The sequence below is a fragment of the Magnusiomyces paraingens genome (genome assembly GCF_902498895.1).
Source record: "Magnusiomyces paraingens strain CBS 517.90 genome assembly, contig: contig4, whole genome shotgun sequence".
In the NCBI taxonomy this organism is placed as follows: domain Eukaryota; kingdom Fungi; phylum Ascomycota; class Dipodascomycetes; order Dipodascales; family Dipodascaceae; genus Magnusiomyces; species Magnusiomyces paraingens.
The window spans coordinates 480,639-501,941 of record NW_022474070.1 but is presented as its reverse complement, the minus strand read 5'-3'; the positions used below and the strand labels follow the sequence as shown (position 1 = coordinate 501,941).

At 38.0% G+C, this 21,303-nt stretch overlaps 6 protein-coding genes across 6 annotated transcripts; 4 read left to right on the top strand and 2 right to left on the bottom strand.

Moving 5' to 3' along the window:
• Positions 1-103: 103 nt before the first annotated feature.
• Positions 104-855, bottom strand: SAPINGB_P004950 (uncharacterized protein; the record flags this gene model as incomplete). The annotated part of the gene is made up of 2 exons (XM_031999665.1): positions 104-547; positions 760-855. The coding sequence occupies 2 exons, from the start codon at positions 853-855 to the stop codon at positions 104-106; spliced, it is 540 nt and encodes a 179-aa protein (XP_031855556.1).
• Positions 856-2,356: 1,501 nt separating this feature from the next.
• On the top strand, positions 2,357-6,991 carry SAPINGB_P004949 (uncharacterized protein; the record flags this gene model as incomplete). Its single annotated transcript, XM_031999664.1, has 1 exon — positions 2,357-6,991. The coding sequence occupies one exon, from the start codon at positions 2,357-2,359 to the stop codon at positions 6,989-6,991; it is 4,635 nt and encodes a 1,544-aa protein (XP_031855555.1).
• A 203-nt stretch (positions 6,992-7,194) lies between these two features.
• On the bottom strand, positions 7,195-9,832 carry SAPINGB_P004948 (uncharacterized protein; the record flags this gene model as incomplete). The annotated part of the gene is made up of 2 exons (XM_031999663.1): positions 7,195-9,515; positions 9,601-9,832. The coding sequence occupies 2 exons, from the start codon at positions 9,830-9,832 to the stop codon at positions 7,195-7,197; spliced, it is 2,553 nt and encodes an 850-aa protein (XP_031855554.1).
• A 1,947-nt stretch (positions 9,833-11,779) lies between these two features.
• Positions 11,780-12,523, top strand: SAPINGB_P004947 (uncharacterized protein; the record flags this gene model as incomplete). Its single annotated transcript, XM_031999662.1, has 1 exon — positions 11,780-12,523. The coding sequence occupies one exon, from the start codon at positions 11,780-11,782 to the stop codon at positions 12,521-12,523; it is 744 nt and encodes a 247-aa protein (XP_031855553.1).
• A 1,213-nt stretch (positions 12,524-13,736) lies between these two features.
• Positions 13,737-14,657, top strand: SAPINGB_P004946 (uncharacterized protein; the record flags this gene model as incomplete). Its single annotated transcript, XM_031999661.1, has 3 exons — positions 13,737-13,739; positions 13,807-13,906; positions 14,041-14,657. 3 exons carry the CDS (start codon positions 13,737-13,739, stop codon positions 14,655-14,657), a joined length of 720 nt encoding a protein of 239 aa, XP_031855552.1.
• A 450-nt stretch (positions 14,658-15,107) lies between these two features.
• Positions 15,108-18,122, top strand: SAPINGB_P004945 (uncharacterized protein; the record flags this gene model as incomplete). The annotated part of the gene is made up of 1 exon (XM_031999660.1): positions 15,108-18,122. The coding sequence occupies one exon, from the start codon at positions 15,108-15,110 to the stop codon at positions 18,120-18,122; it is 3,015 nt and encodes a 1,004-aa protein (XP_031855551.1).
• Positions 18,123-21,303: the final 3,181 nt, after the last annotated feature.

Sequence of the window (21,303 nt, the reverse complement as noted above, 5' to 3'; positions counted from 1 at the left end):
TTGCAACAATAACAAAAAAAAACAAAAAAAAACAAAAAAAACAAAAAAAAAACAAAAAAAGAAGAGAAGAGAGTAAAAATTTTTTTTTTTTTTTTTCTTTCATTCATAGGTATTTTTTTGCTAATGCTCTTATTTTCTGATCAAATATCGGGCTAGAGATTGGTTGGTTTAAAGAGTAAAATGGGGAGAGTAAAGTTTTGACATAAAGTTCGTATGCGTCGAAAAAAAATTGACGGATAGGTTCTTCGTTATGGGAAGCTGAAGAGGAGGATGAAGAAGATCCTATCAGACTTCCTGAGCCAGAGCTTGAACCAGATGAACCAACTACGCTTGAGCCAGTAGGTCCACTAGCGGAGCCAGCTGAACCTGACTTATGGAGAAGCATGAATCGGATATTACCAGCTGTGCACATTGCAGAAATCATGTAGCCATAGTGGTTATCAACGACTTTAAGGTAGAGTTGGTTTGAAGCCCATTGGACATCTTCGACAACATCTAGAGCTGAATGGACGACGAAGGGGTTAAGTTCGCGCATTTCTGGGGGGAACTATGAGCGAATTGGGTTGGGTAGTAAGTAAGTGAGTATGTAATATGAGAAGAGAGAGGTTATTATTAATGATATGGTTTGTGTGGTATAGTATAAAGGACCATCATTGGGGGTGTTTAAGAGCTGGGGTATATATTGAATGTTTTTTTTTTTTTTTTAAAAAGAAGAAGAAGAAAAAAAAAAAAAAAAAAAAAAAAAAAAAGAAGACTTACCCTTGCAATTCCGTCACCTCCTTGACGAAAGGTCCCGAATTCCAGTTCATATATTGGGGAATCATTAGTCCCCATCATTGCGAAGTAGTAGGACATGATTTAGGATGGTTTTAAAAGGTTGGTTTGGATTGAGATTTTTTCAAAATGATTTTTTTTGGGAGGGAGGGTGTGTTTTTTTTTATTATGGCTGGCTGGCTGGCTGGCTGGCTGGCTGGTTGTTTGGTTGTTTGGTGGTGGTTGTGGTAGTTAGAAGAAGGGATGGTAAAGACCACGTGATTTTACAAACGGCATGACAATCGGCAACAACAACAACAACATTTTTTTTTTTTTTGAGTATTGTTTGAAAAAAAATATCTGGGCCTTTTCTTTTTTTTTTTTTTTTTTTTTTTTTTTTTTTTTTTTTTTTTTTCAAAAGATGAAAAATGAAGAATAATATTTATATTTATATTTATAATGATAATAATAATTTCATATAAATCAAATCTTATTATTTGTTATTTATTTATTTTATTTTTCAAATGGCAAGTTATTTGTGACTTTGACTTTTAAAAATTACAAAGTGGTCAGTTTTTTTTTTTTTCATATATATAAAATGGACGATTAAAGCCCGGAAAAAGGAAGGAGAAGTGAATATATATATATATATATATATATTATTTTAAATTGATGAAAATTTACTTATTTTTGATTATTATTATTATTATTATTATTATTAATTTTTAATGAAATAAAATAAAAAATTATGATTGAATTGAATGAAAAAAAAAAAAAAAAAGTCTTTTCATTTTGTATAATAAAAAAAGGTGGCTGTGATAGAACGTGCCTTTATTATTATTATATAGTAAAATAAAATATAGGCAGCAGCAACACGTTACGCTTTCTAATAGCTCCGCGGGCACTTTTATTTATTTATTTATTTTTTTTTTTATCAAAAATACTTTGGAAATTATAAAAAATGATTTCATTCTATTTTTTTTTTATTATTTTATTATTTTATTATATTTTATTATTTTAAAATTTTAAAATTATAAAATTTTTATTTTGAAGTAGCCAGTTGGAAAGAAAAAAAATAATAAAAAAAAAGGTCTCCCCTTTTTATTTTAAAATTAAAAATTAAAAATAAAAAAATATATCAATCAATCAATTTATCACCACCATTTTCATTATCATTATAATCTTCACTTTTTTTTTTTTTTTTTTTTTCTTTTCCACCACCACCACCACTACTACAAACTATACTTTCATATACATCACCATTTAGACTTGAACTTTTCATTATCTATTCAAACCACCAAATTATTTCAATTTATAAAAACACCCTCCGCAGTAACATCATATTATATATATATATATATATAAACAGCTACTACGGAATTTCTCTCCTTTTTTATTTATTTTTTTATTTATTTATTTTTATTTATTTATTTTTACTTTTCTTTCACCCCCCCCCTCCCCCTCATTAAAGACACCATTCTGTGTCGTTTCTTCACATTAATACATCATCACCATCACTATCATCCCTTAAACATAAAAATACAAACGCATCTCTGCCATATATGCGTTCTTTCCTGTGGTGCCGACCTAAGACGCCTCTAGAATGCATATCCCAGCAACGTTTCGGCCCCATTACTCCCGCTCAAAGAAAATCAACTCAAACTCTTCAGCAAATGACTCTCAAAGTCTTGCTGCTGAAAGAGCAGCTACTTCAAGAGCAACAACAGCAGCAGCAGCCACTACTTTATCATCATCATCATCATCATCATCTCCAACAACAACTACCACTACTACAAAAACCTCCGAAACAGACTTTAAAAATGGGTCCTTGCTGCTATCCCCAGAACTTGCAAACAAAACGTCTGGTAAAGATGATTTGCACTCTCGACATCCATCATCAAAACTCGCGTCAAGACCAGTCTCTTCAATATCCACCAACGGGAAACCTCCTATGAACCCATCTCCATTGCGTCAAATTAATATCCATTCAGCATCATCACCAACAACAACAACAACAACAACAACAACAGACGCCGAAATACCCCCTTCATTGTCATCACCTTCTTCATCTTCTTCACTCGGTACTACCCCCATGGCAGTTGGTACCCAGTTGCTTTCCACCTCGTCACCACCACGAAGCACAAAAACAGGAGAAACAACCTTAAATACAACAACATCTTCATCCTCTGCATCTTCAACACCGCCACTCCCCTCTTCATCTTCTTTTCAAATGGCCTCTTCATCATCGCCACCTTTGAGTCCTTCTTTACCATCTAATGAGTCTCAACTTATGAAATCAAAGCAGGCAGCAAGGTTTGCCAATTTACTTCTAAACTTTAAACTTGCGTCGGATCTCACAAATAAACCCCCCGATGTCCGACACACAACAAGTGCCGGGACCTCGGCTTTCCATGGACGCCCACCTGCAGTCGATATGCAACTTTTCCACAAGCCGCAGATTAATGAACGCGCTCTTGGCCCACAACATAACTATCAGTCAAACTTTGAACGTGTCATTGTGACTACACCTCCCCAAGGTTACTTTGATCCCTTATCAGATCTTCCTACAAATGATAATATCGCCCAACGCATAGCAACCGAACATATTTTTCTTCCAACCCTCGGGACTTCCCAATCTAAACCAGGCTCAGAATTCCAAATACAACCCCAACCTGGGGCTATTGGTGGTGGCTTTGGACCTAGCATCACCACCACCACCACTACCACTACCACCCCTGCATCTACAAATAATTTCAACAATAATATTTTTCTTACTAATACCAATCAAATACCCCAAGATTTCAGTTCCCTCGAGGATTCTGTTTCTCATCAACCTGTCATTTACGTTTCTCCTGAAACCCTTTTGCGTGCCCAAAAGGCAAAAGCCATATTCGAACTAAAATATGACCTCATTTATAGCTTTCAAGGGTCAACTGTTTGGCTGGGTCAAGGTGTAGACATCCCCCGCACTGATAAAGGACTGCCAATATTTACACAGTACAACCCCCTGCAAACCATCCGTAATAGAAGATATAGACCACGCTTCACAGCCGGTGCAAATGCTTACAACAATGACAGCTATCCTTTCGATTCAGCCATCCCCTCTGAAGGCAACCGTTCCGGTGGCAGCAGCCATGGCTCTATTTCTCACTTATACCACAAGAGTGGCTCCCAAGGCCGTAAAACCAACCCAGACTTTTCCATGGCTACCTTTTTTTGGAATATTGATGTTTACGAATTATTTTCTGACTTGAACTGGCGTGTTGTCCAATACAGTCTCATGCGCGACAGATTTGGCCGCCATGTGTTCCCCAGCAGCGAGCCTGATGTGCCAGATAATTCCATATATGGAAATGGCACTTCTAGAATAGATTATGTTGGTGATCAACCCAAACTTAGCCAAATGGCATCCGCAGCAGAAGATCTTGCCTTTGAGTCTTCCTTAACTAAGCTCGGTGACGATCTCGAAACACGTACAAACTCTTTAGCAGTACCCCCTCCTGTCGCTCCAGCTACTGCTTCTCATCATCTTATTCATCATCATCACCATTACAGCTACCATCCAAGTACCAGTAGCAGTAGCAACCACCATTTACCCTTACACAAACCCGTGCTTTCTAAAATCCAGGATAAGCTACGGCAAAACTTTTCCAGTAATAGTAGTCCTGCTCTCAGTAATACCACCACCACCACAACCACCAATACCACTCCACAAAATAATGAAGGCACTGGACTTAATGGCTCCAAGGCATCTGAAGTTCACAATAAACAAGAAAGAATACCTACTATTCCTATTATCCCCGTTGGTATCACCAATGTCCCTGCATCTGCCTCTGCTGGAACAGAGGTTGCTCTTATTACAGCATCTACTACTGCAGCCTCAGTTGCACTTAGTACTGCAACTGCTCTTGCAAATCCATCAGCAGCAGTAACAACAACACCTACAACAATACCTACAGAAGCCACCGCTCCACCAAGACCTTCTCGGGGAACTACACCTATAATAATATCTGATTCCGTTTCGCATCTTCGAGGTAAAAACGTTACTCCTGAAGTCTCAGAAGTTGCTGGCATCTCGCCATTACTGTCCAAGAAACTTCCTCAACAGAGTTCATCACCAAATCTCGGCCAACACATGACGGCAGCTGCTGCAGCAGCAAATATCCCCAAAAACCCGTCCAAACTTAGCAATAATACACTAGCAACAGAAGAAATTAAACGACGCCACTCCATGTTTCCTGGAAACTCGGATGCTATTTTCCCTGAACAGCTCAAAACTCCTAAAGACATACACATTGAAAGCGTGAGACAACGCCTTCAAGAACAATCTGCATTAAACAATACAATTTCTGCCCCTGACAGCTCAGTCATGCCATCGCTGACACAGCCTTTAACACCTGTGCTACTGGTTAATGACAAAAAAATCGAAAGCTCTACACCTGAGTCTTCCTTGTACAAAAAGGACACTAGCTCTTCCAATGCTCTTGATTCTAATAAAATCCCCGAGATTTACATCTCCGAACCTGTGAATGGTAGTGATGAAGGAAGTACAAGCACTTCTGGGAGTGTTCTTTTGCGCCCGCTAAGCAACAGCCCTAATAATTCAGGTATGATGACTTCTCTGGCAAAAACACCGACCCCAAGCAGTTCTCAGATTGCGCGCAAAAAGAAGATGACGAAACAAGAGCAGCGCCAGATTATGGAGCAGCACAAGGAGCAGATTTTGCAAATGTACTCTTCTGAACTTAGTTTTTTGGAGCTTGTGTTTTTGTTACGTTACATTTCAATCACCCATTATATGGAGAACTTTAACAAGGGTCAAAGCACTAAACCCATGGGGTTAATCTATGGAAACATTCACGGGAAGGGTGATGATTCTGCCCTGGGCACCCCATCTGATGATTTGTCTAACGTGACACCCCCTGGAAGCAGCAGTACTAGTAGCAGTACTACTAATGGAGGCGTAAACAACTTGAGTGTTTCATCAATCAATGGAGCCTCATCTTTATCAATGCGCAAACTGGTACCAACCCCAATTGGAACTAGTAGTAGCACTGCTTCTAGTACAACCACAGTTACACCTGCGCCTTCACTCATGCCCTCTGTTTCTAAAAGTAAGTTCCCGGGTCCTCCAGGAGCTGCTGCTGTAGCTGCAGCCACAGCAGCAGGCCACAAACCAGCAGCTACAGCAGTTACAGCAGCCGCGGCATCAACAACAGGAGTAGCAGGAGTGATGCCGGCAGCCACAATGCCCAACATTTCGAGTGAAACGGCACATGCCATGAGTCTCGGACAACCGTTAATGATTCCTGCTGCGGTCCAAGAGCGTGAGGCTCGACAACTTGTAGAGGACATTATGGATACAGCATCGACTGCATCAAAAGACACATTACCACGCGTGCGTTCTGCACTCTCTGAGTTTGAGTCTCAAATGTCAACAGCGCGGCGCACACGTATCTCTGCCACATCCACACGACTCGACAACTTACTTGCACATTCTGACCAAACACTGAATCGGTTGTCGACGACACTTGCAATAGAAGTTAAAAAGGTGACGGAACGCATGGACAATCTTGAGCGCAGCCTTGGTCCCGGAGGCGGGCTGTTTGGTTGGCTCGGGATTCTGGGGTCGCCGTACCCGCGCAGGTTTTTGGAGGGTAGTTCAAAGCCTGGCCGTAGTCGACTAAGGCGACGTAATCGGCGCAGTAACAAGGCAAGTACGAATGGAATTGGTACAAGTATTGGTGTTGGTGACAGTGGTGGGAGTGAGGGAGGGAAATCCGGGAAAAAACGTGGTAGTAGGAAGAGCAGTAATAGCAGTGGCAAGAATGGCAGCAACAGTAGTAGCAGTAGCAGTAGCAGCATTATGAACGGTAAAACAAATGGGAACTTTGGAGTGGAGGAAGAGGAAGACTACGTGGATGAGGAAGATGATGAAGAAGATGAAGATGAAGAAGATGAAGATGAAGAAGAAGAAGATGAAGAAGATGAAGAGGAAGAAGAAGAACTTGATTTGGCTGGGAGATCTGCAAGCAAAGCGTTCCGAGTGTTTTCTGGAGGCCCACGTACAAGAATTGCAACACCAAGTATGACAACACGGATCGGGTACGTGATGCTAGAATACACGTTGGTAATGCTCATGTGGATCATTTGGGGGTTTGTTGCCATTATGCTGCGTATTAAAAAAGTGGCTCTTTTTTTCTGGTACATTTTCCGGTGGTTTTTTTTTTGGTGTTAAATGGAATGGAAAAAAATAACTAACTACACATGAGAGAAGATGATTCTATTTTTTTTTTTTTTTTTTTTTTTTTTTTTTCGCCTTTTGTTTTGTTTTCGTTTTTTCGTTTTTTTTGTATATTAAAAAATTTTTTTCTTTTGTTCAATTTTCACAATTCTAAACATTTTCTTTTCTTTCAAAAAAAAAAAAAAAAAAAAAAACTTCTATTCAGAATACTTCTCCATCAATGACAAGGCATACTTTGCGCGCTGCGCTACATCTAACGTGCCATCATTCATTGTTGTTTTGATTCGATCTTGAAACCCAAGCTTAGCCAGCTGCTTGACACGTTGGCGGACACTACGCTCGTGTTGCAAAGCAGCCTCGCGCTGTGCTGCAGCCGCTAAGTTTTCCTCTGTTGACGGGGCCGTCACGGCTGCCACGGTTTCTGCAGATGCGCCGGGAGGGATTTGGATCGGAACAGCCACGTATTCCTCGCAGTAAGTGAGATTGATGAGAATCCAGCAGCATGCCACCTTGACCTCGGCGGCCCGATGACGCAACAGCGGCAGTAGACGGTTCATGAGCCTTGGGTGCCCCAGAATTGTGTCTTTATATGTATCTGAGATGGCTGCCAAATGGACGAGAACATACTCGGCGGCAATCAGAATGAGCGACCGCTGGTCAAGTTTCGTTGCAAGCATAGCTGCCTGAGATGTTGATGATCCCCATCGGAACAACTCAGGCGACTGCCGTGGTAATGGCGGTAGACTCCCAGGATTGCTTGGTGGTGGCAGGTCAAATGGATTGGTTTCTAGTGCCACCTCGTAGATTGCTTGATTTGTTTTGTCGTCATTGTCGTTGTCGTCTTCCTCGTCCTGGGCTGAAGTATTGACAGACCCAGGAGTTTGGTCCAAATATTCAGGGTCTGTGTTTTCCACAATCTTGTCCTCAATCATGTTGAGGAAATTTTCGATACCAATGGAGTCGAACAGCGTAACAAGCATATCCAGGTTTTTGGAGTAAATAAAGTTACGCAAAAAACACAAAGCCTGTTCCTGAATTTGAGGTTCCTTGTCGCGACAAAGGTCCATGATATACTCAGCCGAGAGTCCATTCATGACCTCTGCTTTGCGCTCAAGGGGTAATGCGTAAATGACATGTTTTAGAGCCCACAGCGAGTTGAGTCGTAATGGAGGGTATGAGTTATGAGCTCCTTCCAAAATGAGCTCGAGGAACCCGCGTTCCACCATGGGTTCACGCAAAGCACTAAATTCCGGGATAAGGTTGCATACGGCCGCCATGACTGCAGACTTGATTCCGAGCTCATCATTCAAAGCCTGTTCTTTATCTTCAAAGTCAGGTCCGTAGAGCCGTTCGTAAGCGCGCACGACCTCATGAGGGTCCGCCTTGAGAAGGCCGTAGATACCGTCGACAATGTCGATAGTTGTGAGAGAGGTGCGGAGAAGTGAGATGCTGCGGGCGAGGGCGCGAATTAAATGGCACGAAGCAATTTTAATTTTGCGGAGACCAAACGCAGCCGCACTGATGGGATTTTCAGGCTTGGCAAGCATAAATTGGAGCATTGGAATGAGGACGCCAGTGAGAATGACTTGCTGGCGAAAGATATGGTCATGAAGAGACATTGCAGCTAGACCTAAAAGACATTCGGAAATGAGCTCTGAGTTGGTCCAGTTGACAGTGTCTGCAGTTTTGATAATGTCAGCCAGCCGCTTGATGACGCCGGCCTCCAGGGCCAGAATAGAGATGGCCTTGTCATCACGGCAAAGGATGGCAAAAGTGCGAAATACTCGGGTATTTGGAGGGGAAGAAGAAGGTATCAGGCCGATATCGGAGGAGGTATTTGTCGACAAGGTTGCATTACCTTGGTCCAAAATATAAGGTATAAGGGCAGGGAGCAAAGGTTGGGAAAGACTTCGTTTTTGGGCCGGGTCAGTGGCGTAGTATTGGAGTTTTGTGAGGGCGGCAATGGCAGCGACATTGACACCGGCAGAGGGGTTACGGGTGAGTCTCAGTAGGGAAGCAATGAACTGTGTTGGAGTAAAGTATCCGAGGATTTTGAGGGCACGTTGTGAAGTTTCTGGAGATTTGTCTGCGTTGAGTAAGAAGAGGGCTTGGTCTGCTGTAAGGATATGGGAAAATGCAAAGAGGGCAGATTCAAGGAAAAAGGCGACTACGGTGAGATGGGATTTCTTTGCGAGAGCTTCGATACGTTGGATGAGTGGGAGGGTAAGTGGAGCGAGAGCCATGATTGAAAGTTTTGTTGAACCGAGTTGGGGGATGAGGTCGCAGGTGAGGTTAAGGACATTAATGGAAGTTTTAGGGGAGTAAAGAATTGCTGATAGGGCTGGGACGAGGGTAGGGGAGCGGGAAATAACGGATGGGGAAGGACGGACTTCGAGGATGGCTGAAAGAGTACGGAGGGCGGAGGCGAGCATTTCTGGGGCCAAATCTGGGGAAAGGATTGCCACCATAGTATCGAGGACTGGGTGTTTGATGACAGCCTCGATGATTTCCTCGGTGCCTTTATTAGACTTGGAGTTAGAGTTAAATCAAGGGTAATTAATGATAAATTTTTATTTTTTTTTTTTAAATGGTTATGATAATACCGATTGCAAAACTGGCGATTGTTGTTGCAGCTTCAACACGATTTGGAAGCGGGGCTGTAGGGGAGGATATGATGGATAAAAGAACTGGGATTGCATTTGTGGAGGCATGTTCTAGTTTCTCGTCATCGTGGCCAACGATTGCATTACGGAGCTGTTTGATGAGAACAAGCTGGCTGGCAGGAGAAGAAGCCTGGCTTTGGATTTGATCAGCTATTTCGCGGGGTACAATCATGGGCTGGTTTATTTTTTTTTATGTTAGTTGGTTGGTTGGTTGTTAGGAGTTTGAGGTTTGTTGAAAGGTGGTGATAATTATAAGTGGGGGGAGATGGGAGGGATGTGGAGGATGGAAGGTTTTGTGGATGGTTGTGTAGCACATTATTTTTAGGCATAAAAGGTGGGTATAGTTTTGGTGGTTGTGAAAGTGTAACAAACAGGTAACAAATATGTAATAATAATAAATGTGTAACATTAGTGTAATTAAACTGTAACAAATTTATGTATTTATGTAATTAATTACATAATGGACCCCACTTTTAAGAACCCGATACTTCGGTCCGTGGGTGATTGTGGGCATACTCAAAAGAACCGAAAGAAAACAAAAACAACTTACAAGTGAAAACAATTGTAAATGTTAAAATATAAATATTTTTCTATATAACTTAATAACTTAAAATACCAGTAAATAAATAACAAATAGAGCGTTAAACAATGAGCAAAAAAATAAAATAAAAGGAGATCGGAGCGGAACGTTGAAACTTCTTTCTATTTCAATTTTTTTTTTGTCTTCCCAAACAGACAGCCAGCATCATCAAAAAGGGTCATTTTTTGTGATTAGTTTTTTTTTTATTTTGTCGTATTAAAAAGAAGAAAAAAAAAAAAAGCCTCGGCGCTTGAGAGAAAGAGAAAGAGAGAATGTTGTGGAAATCAATACAAAAGAAGCCAAGAGCAAAAGATCTGACCAATGAAAGCATTCAAAGTGATCAATTTGATCAGAACCACCCATTATTACCATGCGGCACTACACATCACCTTAACAATTTCCTTAAATAGGTGGAAATCCGTCGTCCTCGTCGCTTATTTTTTTTGTTTTTTTTATTCAAAGTTAAGCTTAAATTCAACCTTGAATAGCTTGAAATAACAATGATTGAAGAAGAAATTAAATGTGTATTCGTAATCCTCATCTCTTATTTTTTTTTATCAACGTCGTCATCAGTCACAACGCATCTACATACACTTCTGTTAATGATGAAAGTGAAAAATTATTCATTTAAAAAAAAATATGAATCCAAGTCTTTTTTTTTTTTTTTTCAAATATTCAATTAAATCAATAAAGAAGAACAAAAAAAAAATGTCTTTACCTTCTTTTTTTGGATAATAGATAACACGATGGATACGATTTTTTTTTTTTTTTGCTTAGAGCTTGGCATATATTATATTATATCCCAAAAAAAAAAAATTCACATTTTTATTTTGTGTGGTGGCTGGCTATTAAGAATAATAATAATCATCAATCAACATTATCTTGTGACGACAACTACATAATTCCGAACGTCTATAGCCAACTTGGAAGTATTTTTGTATGGATAATGGTCTCAAAGTAAATGAAAAAATTTTTTAAAATAATAATAATAAAAAAAACAAATCTTTACAATCAAGTAACAATGCCGCCTTTCACTAAAAAAAAATAAATAACAGCCTGCCACAAAAATCAAAGCTTTTTCACACCCCGCACGGTAGCCGAGAAAAAACACCAACTTTTCTGCCTTATATACTAAAAGAGAAGCTTAACAAGTAAGTTCTTATTGAAAGTCTTCTGATCATTAATGAGGACTTTAGAACAAAAAAAAATGAAGAAATTTCATTCAAAAGCCAAGATTTAACTCGTAAAAAAATGGAAAAAAAAACAGGAGACTTCCCAAATAGGAAAGCCTGGGGTATACTCAAAAGTACTTACTATCAATCGCGGAAACAAGATCATTGCAAGCACTCTCATTGGTCTTAGACAACCGTTTATCAGATTGATCTCAAAATGATGACATTAAGGAAATAAAAAAAAAGTATAAAAACAGACATTTGTCCGCTATAAATCTAATATTTTTTCTTTCTTTCGTTTTACTTTCTATTCCTCATTAATTCATACTTGTTTTTTTTTTCCCCTTCAATTATAAACATTCCCAAAATGAAGTTCTCTGCTACCCTCATCTCTGCTGCTTCCATCCTTTTTGCTTCTTCAACATCCGCTCAGGATCACGGTGAAGAATACTCTCAAACCATGGGCCCTGTCGCCTTCCTCTGGCCCCCTGACAGAGACTGGTCTGAGAACACTGAAAATGTCGCACCCTGCGGCTCCTCAGCCCAGGTCGGTAACCGCACTACTTTCCCCCTGACTGGCGGTAAGGTTCTGCTGGTGGCCCAAGACGATGCATGGGACATTAAAGTCGCTATTTCTTTCAAGTCTAACCCTACTTCCATGAATGACTTCCAGGATTGGTTCTCCTCTAACATTACCAACGAACTCGAGGTCGCTCACTCTTGTTACTCCACCCCTAACGTTCCTTCTACCGTCAAGGCCGGTGATGTCGGTACAATCCAGCTTATCTACAATGCCATTGACGGTTCCTCCAACATTTCCCACTACGCTTGTGCAGATGTCCAGTTTGTCGATGCTGAAGACTTTGTCAACTCCGGATACTCTGCTTTCTGCTTCAATACCACTGAAAGTGAGACATCTCCTTCCGGTACTCCTGATGAGATCTCCAATGCTGCTGCTAGCTCTGTCGCTTCCTCAATTGCTTCGGCCGCTTCTACTTCTACTGCAGCTGCTTCTAAGGCTGCCTCTACCTCCTCTTCTGCAGGTGCTGCTCCTACCTTTGCTCTCTCTGGCTTTGCCATGGTTGCCGGTGCCCTTGCTGCTTTCATTTAGAGTAAAAAAAAAAGAATATAAAAGAGCTGGGAAATTTTGATTAATGACTAATGACTATATACATATTTAATTTTGGACTGGGAAATGAAAAAAAATACACTAGATTTTATAGTATAAAATATGCTTAAAAAATATGTTAAAAAAATTACTGACTAAGCCATCTGGGTGCAATTTATGAAAATCTGTTGTAACACAAGGTTGTAACCAAAATGTCAACTGCTCACACCAATTATCATCTGGTTCGATTCCATTTTCATTTTCAAAACGGAGACTCATTAAAAAAAAATAAGCAATTTAATTATATCCTGATATGATTTAATATATGAAATGATAGTTGCTATACAAATGAGTATTTTATTTTAATTAAATCTAATTTTAATTACTGTTTTTATACCGAAATTGAAATAAATGTGGTAAGTATATATCACAAGTAAGCTAATATTCAACTTCCAACTTGATTGAGATTTCAATTTAATTTTTGTTTCAGAAGGAACTATTAAAATAACTATAATTAAATAAAAAACGGTTATAAGTTTAAAGATAGAGAATAACAAGCTAAGGCTTAAAAAAGTATTTCTCTTGTTTTGTTCTAAAATAACAACATTTTCCTGCTATTTACTCTAAATCGCTGCTAATGAACATGTAAATTAGTTTAGGAAATTACTTAAATTTTTTAATTCATTTATATATTCTATTAAAATTTTTATTGAAATATTATTTTTTTATTAATAAAAAAATAGAAATATTTCTAGAACAATAAACCGTTATAACAATTTCAATATATACCTCAACTTATTTAAATTTTTCAAAATTTAAACACAATATTGGCCCAAAAAAAAGCTTACAAAACCCAATCATGATTTTAACTAAAATTAGAAAGATTTAAATATTTTTTTTTTGTTTAAATTCAATGAAATATTTATTTTTAATTTTTCAAGTTCCAATTTAATATTAATATTGCCAAAGATTCTACAATAATTACTAAAGTTGAAATCATTTAATTTAAATCCATTTAAGCTTCTAAATGCTTACCTAATCTATAAATTATACCTGTTAACGTCATACAGACATGTGCCTGCCAAAAACCCCTTCCGCCACCGGCAATTTTGGTGCTGCCTTTTGCAATCTTGCAATCACACCCAGACATTCCTATGTTGATGCCACATCACCAGGAGGGGCCCTTATTCAACATCATTGTTATCAACACTAATTAATGGTCAGTAAATCATTGAATTTTTATTTTTTTAATCAAAAAAAAAAAGAAAATTAACCATCAATTTTAGAACTCGCTATATAACCATGCGATCAAGCAGTCGCAGTCATTGCACCGCGAGCTTCAAACGTTTGCAGAATCTCCAGCTGACGCTCCTCTATCTTTACTAGGTATGTGATGATTTATTTACAATTATCAAGCCACCAGTTTATTAACTATTGGAAATAAATTGAATGGAAGAAAAAAAAAAGAAATATCTAAAATTTTTTTTTCTTCCTTTTAATTAAAAAAAAATTTTTTTCAGGTCAAATCTCTGCTTCTTTAGCTTCTCATTCACGAACTTTGGATGAGTATGCTACCTCTGCATCTCAGGAAATAGTTCCAGCAAAAAAGGAACAAGCCCATGCGCGCCTTGAAAAATTCAAATCCGATCTACACGACATGCGTGCCGAGCTCGAGCGCCTGAAAAAAGTTCGTGCAGAAAGCGTCTACGAGGCCTCGCGTTCCGAGCTTATTACGCGCCGCGTCCACGGCCATGCACGGTCTCTCAGCCAAGAAAATGGCAGTGATCCAAGCTCGCTTTCCGAAAACCCCTACACGGGACCCATCCAGCAACCCCAGTATACAGACTACTCGCGTGCAGAGGGCTTGTCGCGCGAACAAGCCACTTTGGGCCGTGTCGGTGACCAACTCGACGAGTTTCTGGAGCGCGGCAAACTTGTGCTAGAAAACCTGGGCGAGCAGCGCGAAATGCTCAAGGCTACACGCAGACGTATTTACGGTGTTGCCAATACGCTGGGCATTTCAACAGATACTATTCGTATGGTGGAGCGCAGAGCCACAGCCGACAAGCGCTTTTTCTACGGCGGCATTGTGGTGCTGTTGGTATGCTTTTACTACATTTTGCGGTGGTTTGGTTGATGGTGAGGTGGCCCTATGGTGTTAGTACTAGCTGATGATGGCTTATTTTTTTAGCCAGTGGTGAGGCTGGTTGGTATGTCTTTTTTTTTTTGTTTTTGTTTTTGGAAGGGTGTATATAATGAAATCCTTTCCAAAAGTTCAATCGGCTGTTACAGCAATATGTAACAAAAATGTAATGTAATTAAAAGTGTAACTAATTTTTAATTTTTTTTTAATTTTTTTTCTTTCTTTCGTAAACTCCGCCTCCTTTCGGGTATTTTCATCGAAAAATCTATGCTGCCAATTCGGACAAAAAAAAAAAATAAAATAAAAATAAACCACCAGCTTTTCCTACCAACTTTTTACAAACCCAACATCAATATACCCATCTTATTTTTTTCTCCCTTCGCAACTTGATTAATATACATTCAAAATCTTCAATCAAATAAACAAAACCCCTCTTTGTTTTGCATGGATATCCCCATGTCACAATCATCATCTTCCCAGAAACTTTTTAAAGTGCGCCCGCTGGCCGTCGCGCTGCTTGCTTTCTGCATCCTTTCTTCTTCTTCTTCTACACCATCTTTTCCTCCACCCGTTTTAGCCGATGCTTCCGCAGATCTTCCAGTGGCTTCATCTCAACCATTAGATGCTTCTTCTACAGATCTTCCTTCAGTTACACCTTCTCCGTCGGTTGAAATCCCAGTAAACTCTGTAGGAATGGCACCCAATAGTTTTGTAACTTCGTATACAGGCAACTCTCCATCCTCAATTCTAGGAGGTGCAGCAGCAGCAGCAGTAGTAGCAGCATTTCCACCACCAGTAGCAAACCCACAGGGCATACCATTAGCACCTATCCAACCATTTGGCCCAGGTGTAGTTCCAGGTGTAATTCCAGGTGTAGTTCCAGCAGCTTTCCAGGACCACCAAAAACAGTACACTCCAGATAGCCAAGGACTTCCACCACTGGCTCCGCAAAATCAACCACAAGCTCAAGCTCAAGCTCAAGCCCAAGCCCAAGTCGAAGCTAACTCTCAACAGCAACAGCAGCAGCAACAACCCCCACAACCATTCCAAAATGGTCCTCCAGATGCATTTCAAAATGGGCCTTTCAACGATCCACAAAATGGCCCTCCACCGTTCCAGTACCAGGGCCCCAAGGGGATCCCTCCAATCGTCCCAGCAAACATGGGGTTTGTTCTACCCTTTCAGATTGCAGCGCTTGCTCTTGTGGCCATCCCACTTCTCTTTATCCGCCGGTTTGAATCTCCTCGACGCCGCCTTTTAGTATGGTTCTTGGATCTTGGTCGCATCTTGATTGGCTATGCTGTTGCCGAAATCCTTCTTATGATTTTCCTTATCCCATACACAGCTATTGTCAACTCATATGGAGGCCCTCCACCTCCATGGCAACAAGCTGGTTGGGCTCGAAATATCACTAATTACCAACAACAGCAGCAGCAGCAGCAGCAGCAACAGCAGCAAAACCAACAGATGCAGTCTGAAAGGTGGATTCCGCCCGATGCCCGCGTCAGCACCGGTGGGTCTGGAGCCCCAGACATGTCTTTTAGCCCCATCCACGCATTACTTCGCCGGGCCATTGAACAAGTTTCGAGTGCAAACCTAACTGACCGCAATGCCAATAACGACAAGAAGTTAAACAATAGAAGAAATAACTACGGGATGCATGTCGAAACAACTTCACTCATCATTTCCCTCATAGAGGCCTTCCCTGGGTTATTTTTCATCTACGGAATATATATGGGACTGCTCTATCTAACATACCGAATTAAAATCGCCATGCTCAAGCGAAGCCAACGCATCCGGTTTGTGCGCACCAGCCTCCACGACCCAGATAATGAAGACAGCGAAGACAGCGACGAGGACATTCGAGGAGGCATGCGCCGCGCCCGCCGGACCGGGTCGACGGAATCTTTCCTAGCGCTGCGGGACGGCAGGAGCTCTCAGGCAGCTAAGGCCACTACGCCTACAGACTTGGGACTTACCAGTGGTAATTACGGATATCCTGCACGCCTCGGGTGGTTTTTCCAGCAGACTGCGCTGTTTGTGATTTCAGTGTTTGTTGTACGTATTGCAGTGTTTTTCATCTGCATTCACTACTCTGATGCCACGGAAGCTTTGCGACAGACTCTATTTGGCTGGACGTACCGCATCGAGTCTGTTGCAGGCAAGCGCTTTGTGACGATGATTTTTCTGCCTGCACTTATATACACTGCGCAGTTTGTTATTACTGATTACCTGATCAAGTATCGGTCATCAGCGGCCAAGCGTAGCTTGTTTTTCAACGTGCCGGCATACTCTTATGGTGATGATTCCAACTACACAAGCATATATCCAGATTCATATGAGTTGCAAGAGATTTCAATTCCACGACCGGATGAGGGTGACAATGAAGTTATTGTTCAGGCCACGAGCACACGTCTAAGCCCCACATGTGCTAGTGGTGGTGTCAGTAGTTCGCCGTCTACGTCACCTTCTTTGCAGCCTGCACAAGTGAGACACGGAGAAAACGATGAGGACGAGGATGAAGACAATGGATTATGGGATACTCCTACTGAGGCAGTGTCGGTGATTGGCAACAATGAGAACCCGGGACTGTGGACAAATTATGGGGGACCGGATCCTTTACGGGTGGCTCATAATTTTCATCGCTCAGTCTCTCCTAGACTAGTAGCTCATCACGAAGCTGTGGTATCTCGAACAATCCCAACAACAACAAAAACAACAGCAGCAGCAGCAGCTCCAACAGCTCCAACAGCTCCAACAGCTTCAACAGCTCCAACAGCTCCAACAGCAGAGATGGATGTTGACAATTTTGTTGCAAGTAATTCTGGAGCAGAACCGGTGCCGCGGCTTGGGCTTGTTACTGCATCATTATTAAACACTGTGGCTGCCAATGCCACTATTACTGCACGGCCATACATTTACACAGGCGTGACTACCCGTCTAAGTCCAGCTCAGCAGCAGTTTTCTTTATCGTCATCTTCATCTTCATCTTCTCTTTCAGGAAGTGACGACAATGATCCGTTTGCAGATGTGCATGCATATTCTCCTGACGAGAGTGTAGGGAGTGATGTTAGCTCAGACACAACTGGGATGAATCATGGAGAGCCAGGAACGACAAGCCTTCGAGAAGATGGAGTGTTGGGAGGAGACTCAATGGAAGACGATTCTCCGGATGGACTGCCGAGTTATGATGATAGCCAGCGACAACACAGGGAGCTGTTACGGGATCGGGCGGCGTGTGAGAGGCGGACGCGACAAATTGAGGATCTTAAGAGACGTGAAGTTGGTAGTAGTAGTCGCAGTAGCAATACTGAGAATGGATTAGGAGGGGATAATGATGAGGCAGTTGTTCCAAATGAGGATGCAAATGGTCAAGGAGATGATGGTCAGAGGACTGAAGAAAGAACTACTACTACTACTACTATACGAGAGGATAGAGATGAAAATAGAGATGTTTAGAGAGAAGAGGTTTAAAATTGAAAAAAAAAAAAATTGAAAAAATGATTTTTGTATGGTGATGATATTTGTTGTTGTTTTTGATTATTTGATGTTTTACACATTTGTTTATAGTTTCTTTTATATAAAATTTGGAATTGATGATATGAATAAACTATTTGAAGATAAAAAAATGAATGAATTAATAGATTAATGGATTAATGGATTAATGGATTTGACTTTGAAAGTTCTTTAAGAGGATTTTGAAAAGGTTTACAAGGGGGCGGGGAAGAAGAAGAAGAAGAAAAAAGTTTTTTTATTTTTATTTTTATTTTAAGGAAGAGAGTAAAGATAAACAGTGCAATGAGGATTGAAAAAAAAAAAAAAATTAAATTAAATTAAATTAAAATAAAATAAAAAGGACTGAAGACAGAAATGTAAAATAGGAATGAGTATTTTATTTTTATACTTTTTACTTTTTGCTATTTACTTTTCGCTATTTACTTTTTTTTTTTTTTGCTCTTAGAAAAGGGAAAAAGAAGATAATTAGATGATGATAGGTATCAATTGAAATTAAAGATAATAATAAATAAAAAGGAATTGAATTGAATAAGTGAATTTTTTTTTAATATTATTAGTATTTTTTTTTTTTTTTTGTATGGAATGAAAAAGATTATGATGATTATGATGATTATAATGATGATGATGAATATATATTTTTTTTAAGAATAAATTATATAATAAAAAAAAAAAACAAAACTAGTAAACTAGTTAAACAGAATAAATAATTATTTATAACATGATTTATATTTTATTTTATTTTATTTTATTTTGATAGATGGTTTATACTAATTAGTAGGATTAATTAAAAACAGAATGTATTTGTTTATGATTAACCGAATTTATTTTGTTTGTTTTTTTTTTTATATATAAAAAAAAAAAAAATTTAATACAATATAATAAGAAAGATTTATTCATTATAATTTATATATATTCATATATATTCATAATTATGAATATGAATAGGCATTTTCCGTGGGCTTGGAGTTTTCTTTTCAAAAAAAAAAAAAGGTGTTTATATATGAATGGATGGACTGACATAATTGCAAATATGTGAAATATTACTTGCCACAAAATGAAACTAAAATGTTTTTTTTTTTTTTTTTTTTTTTTTTTTTGAAAATATAAACGAGTAGGAGAGTTATTTGGGTAGTTTGAGTTAAAAAGATATAATTATATTATTATTATTATTATTATTATTATTATTATTATTATTTTTTTTTTTTTTTAGAATAATAATAATATTTTTAATTTATCTATAGAAATTATTGATTGATTTGATTTTTAGTAACCGATCCTCGCATTTTTCAAAACATCATCATCATCATCATCATCATCATAATTATGATTATTTAATTACAATTAAATATTTATAAATTAAATAAAAATAAAAAAATAAAAATAAAAAAATAAAAATATAAAAAGAAAATTTTTTTTTTCTTTCCGTCTAATAAAAATAAAAATAAAAAATAATTTCAACAATCGTGAAAGCTCAGCTTCTTAGTGAAGAGATGGATTGATGACTATCCCTTTTTTTTTATATATTTATAAATTTATAAATTTATAAATTTTTTTTTAAAATTTTTTTAAAAATAATAACAAAAATAATAATAATAAATAAATAAAACACAGAAGAAAGAAGAGATTAAAAATATATTCTAAATTTATTGAAAAAAAATTCATTCCTTTTAAATTTTTAAAAAAAAAAAAAATAATAAATAATTAGAAAGACAAAAAAGACAAGATAAATCAATTTTTTATTTATTTTATTTTATTTTATTTTTTTTTTGCACTGTCACTAAAACAAGAAGAGATAAAAAGTTTTTAAAAAAATAATCAATTCATTTTAAAAAAAAAAAAAGTTCTTTTTGAGGTAAACAAAATGTCTGTTTTTTTGTTTAAAATAAATTTTTATGAAAACCAAAGCCCATTCATTCATTCATTTTTTTTTTTTTTTTTTTTCAGCATACAAGTCAACTAAATGATCAAGTGGCCCATTAAACATCAGCCATTATTTATTTTATTTTTTTTAGGTAATCACCAAATCTTTGGAATAATTTCAATTGATTAATTCAATTGATTAATTCAATTTATATTTTTCTCATTTATTATTATTATTATTATTATTATTATTATTATTATTATTATTCAAACTTTTCATATGAGAAAATTGTTTAATAAAAGTCTATGCACTGTTTGAAAAAAAAAAAAAAAAAAAAAAAAATACAGTAACAGGTGAAAGTTTTATTTTTTATTTTTTTTGCTATTATTACTTAGTAACTACTACAATAACAAGTCAAATAAAATAAAAGATGTGTAGGTAACAAAATGTAATGGCAATGAGGACAATTTTTTACGTATGTGAGCGATGCGCCACATGTCAGCCATCCATCCATCCATCCATCAGTCAGTCAATCAATCAATTATTATTCAATAAGTCATAACTAAGAAACTACGCAAAAATCTCTCGCCACAAGAATTATTATCAAAAAAAAAAAAAAAAAAGTATAAAAAGGCTAGGAATCCCCCCCAGGTTTCAAGATTTTTCTTTTCTTTCTTTCTTTCTTCTCTTCATCAAACAATTCTCTAATTCTTTCTTCTTCTAAAGAAAACAAAAACTTCACTACACCACTTACCAATCTTACAACCTAAACCAATCACAATGCCTTGCTCCTGTTCTACTTGCTCTTGCACCTCTGGCTGCTCCAGTGGCAGCTCTTGCACCTGCTCTTCCAGCTGCTGCTCTGACAAGAAATAAGTTAACTTCATCCCATTGTAACTTATTTCTCGTTCATCAGCTTATAACAGTTTTAAATAAATAAAAAACTAAAAACTCTGGATCCAACAAAAAAAAATATTACAACTTAAAATCAACCTTACTCCTCAAAAAAAAAAACAAAAAAAGATACTCTATACGCGAGTAATACGAACGTTATGACGATGAACCTTTTTTATATATATATATACTTTAAAATTCAATAAAAAAAAACTTTGGCCAAAAAAAAAATAACAAGGGGAAAACTTCTTTTTTTTCTTTTTCTTGTTTATCAACTGGTGTATATAAAAATACCAGTGTTTTGTAGATAACAACTAATCTTTGATCTGAAGATAAGACAATAGAACAAAAAGAGGAGAAACAAAGAAA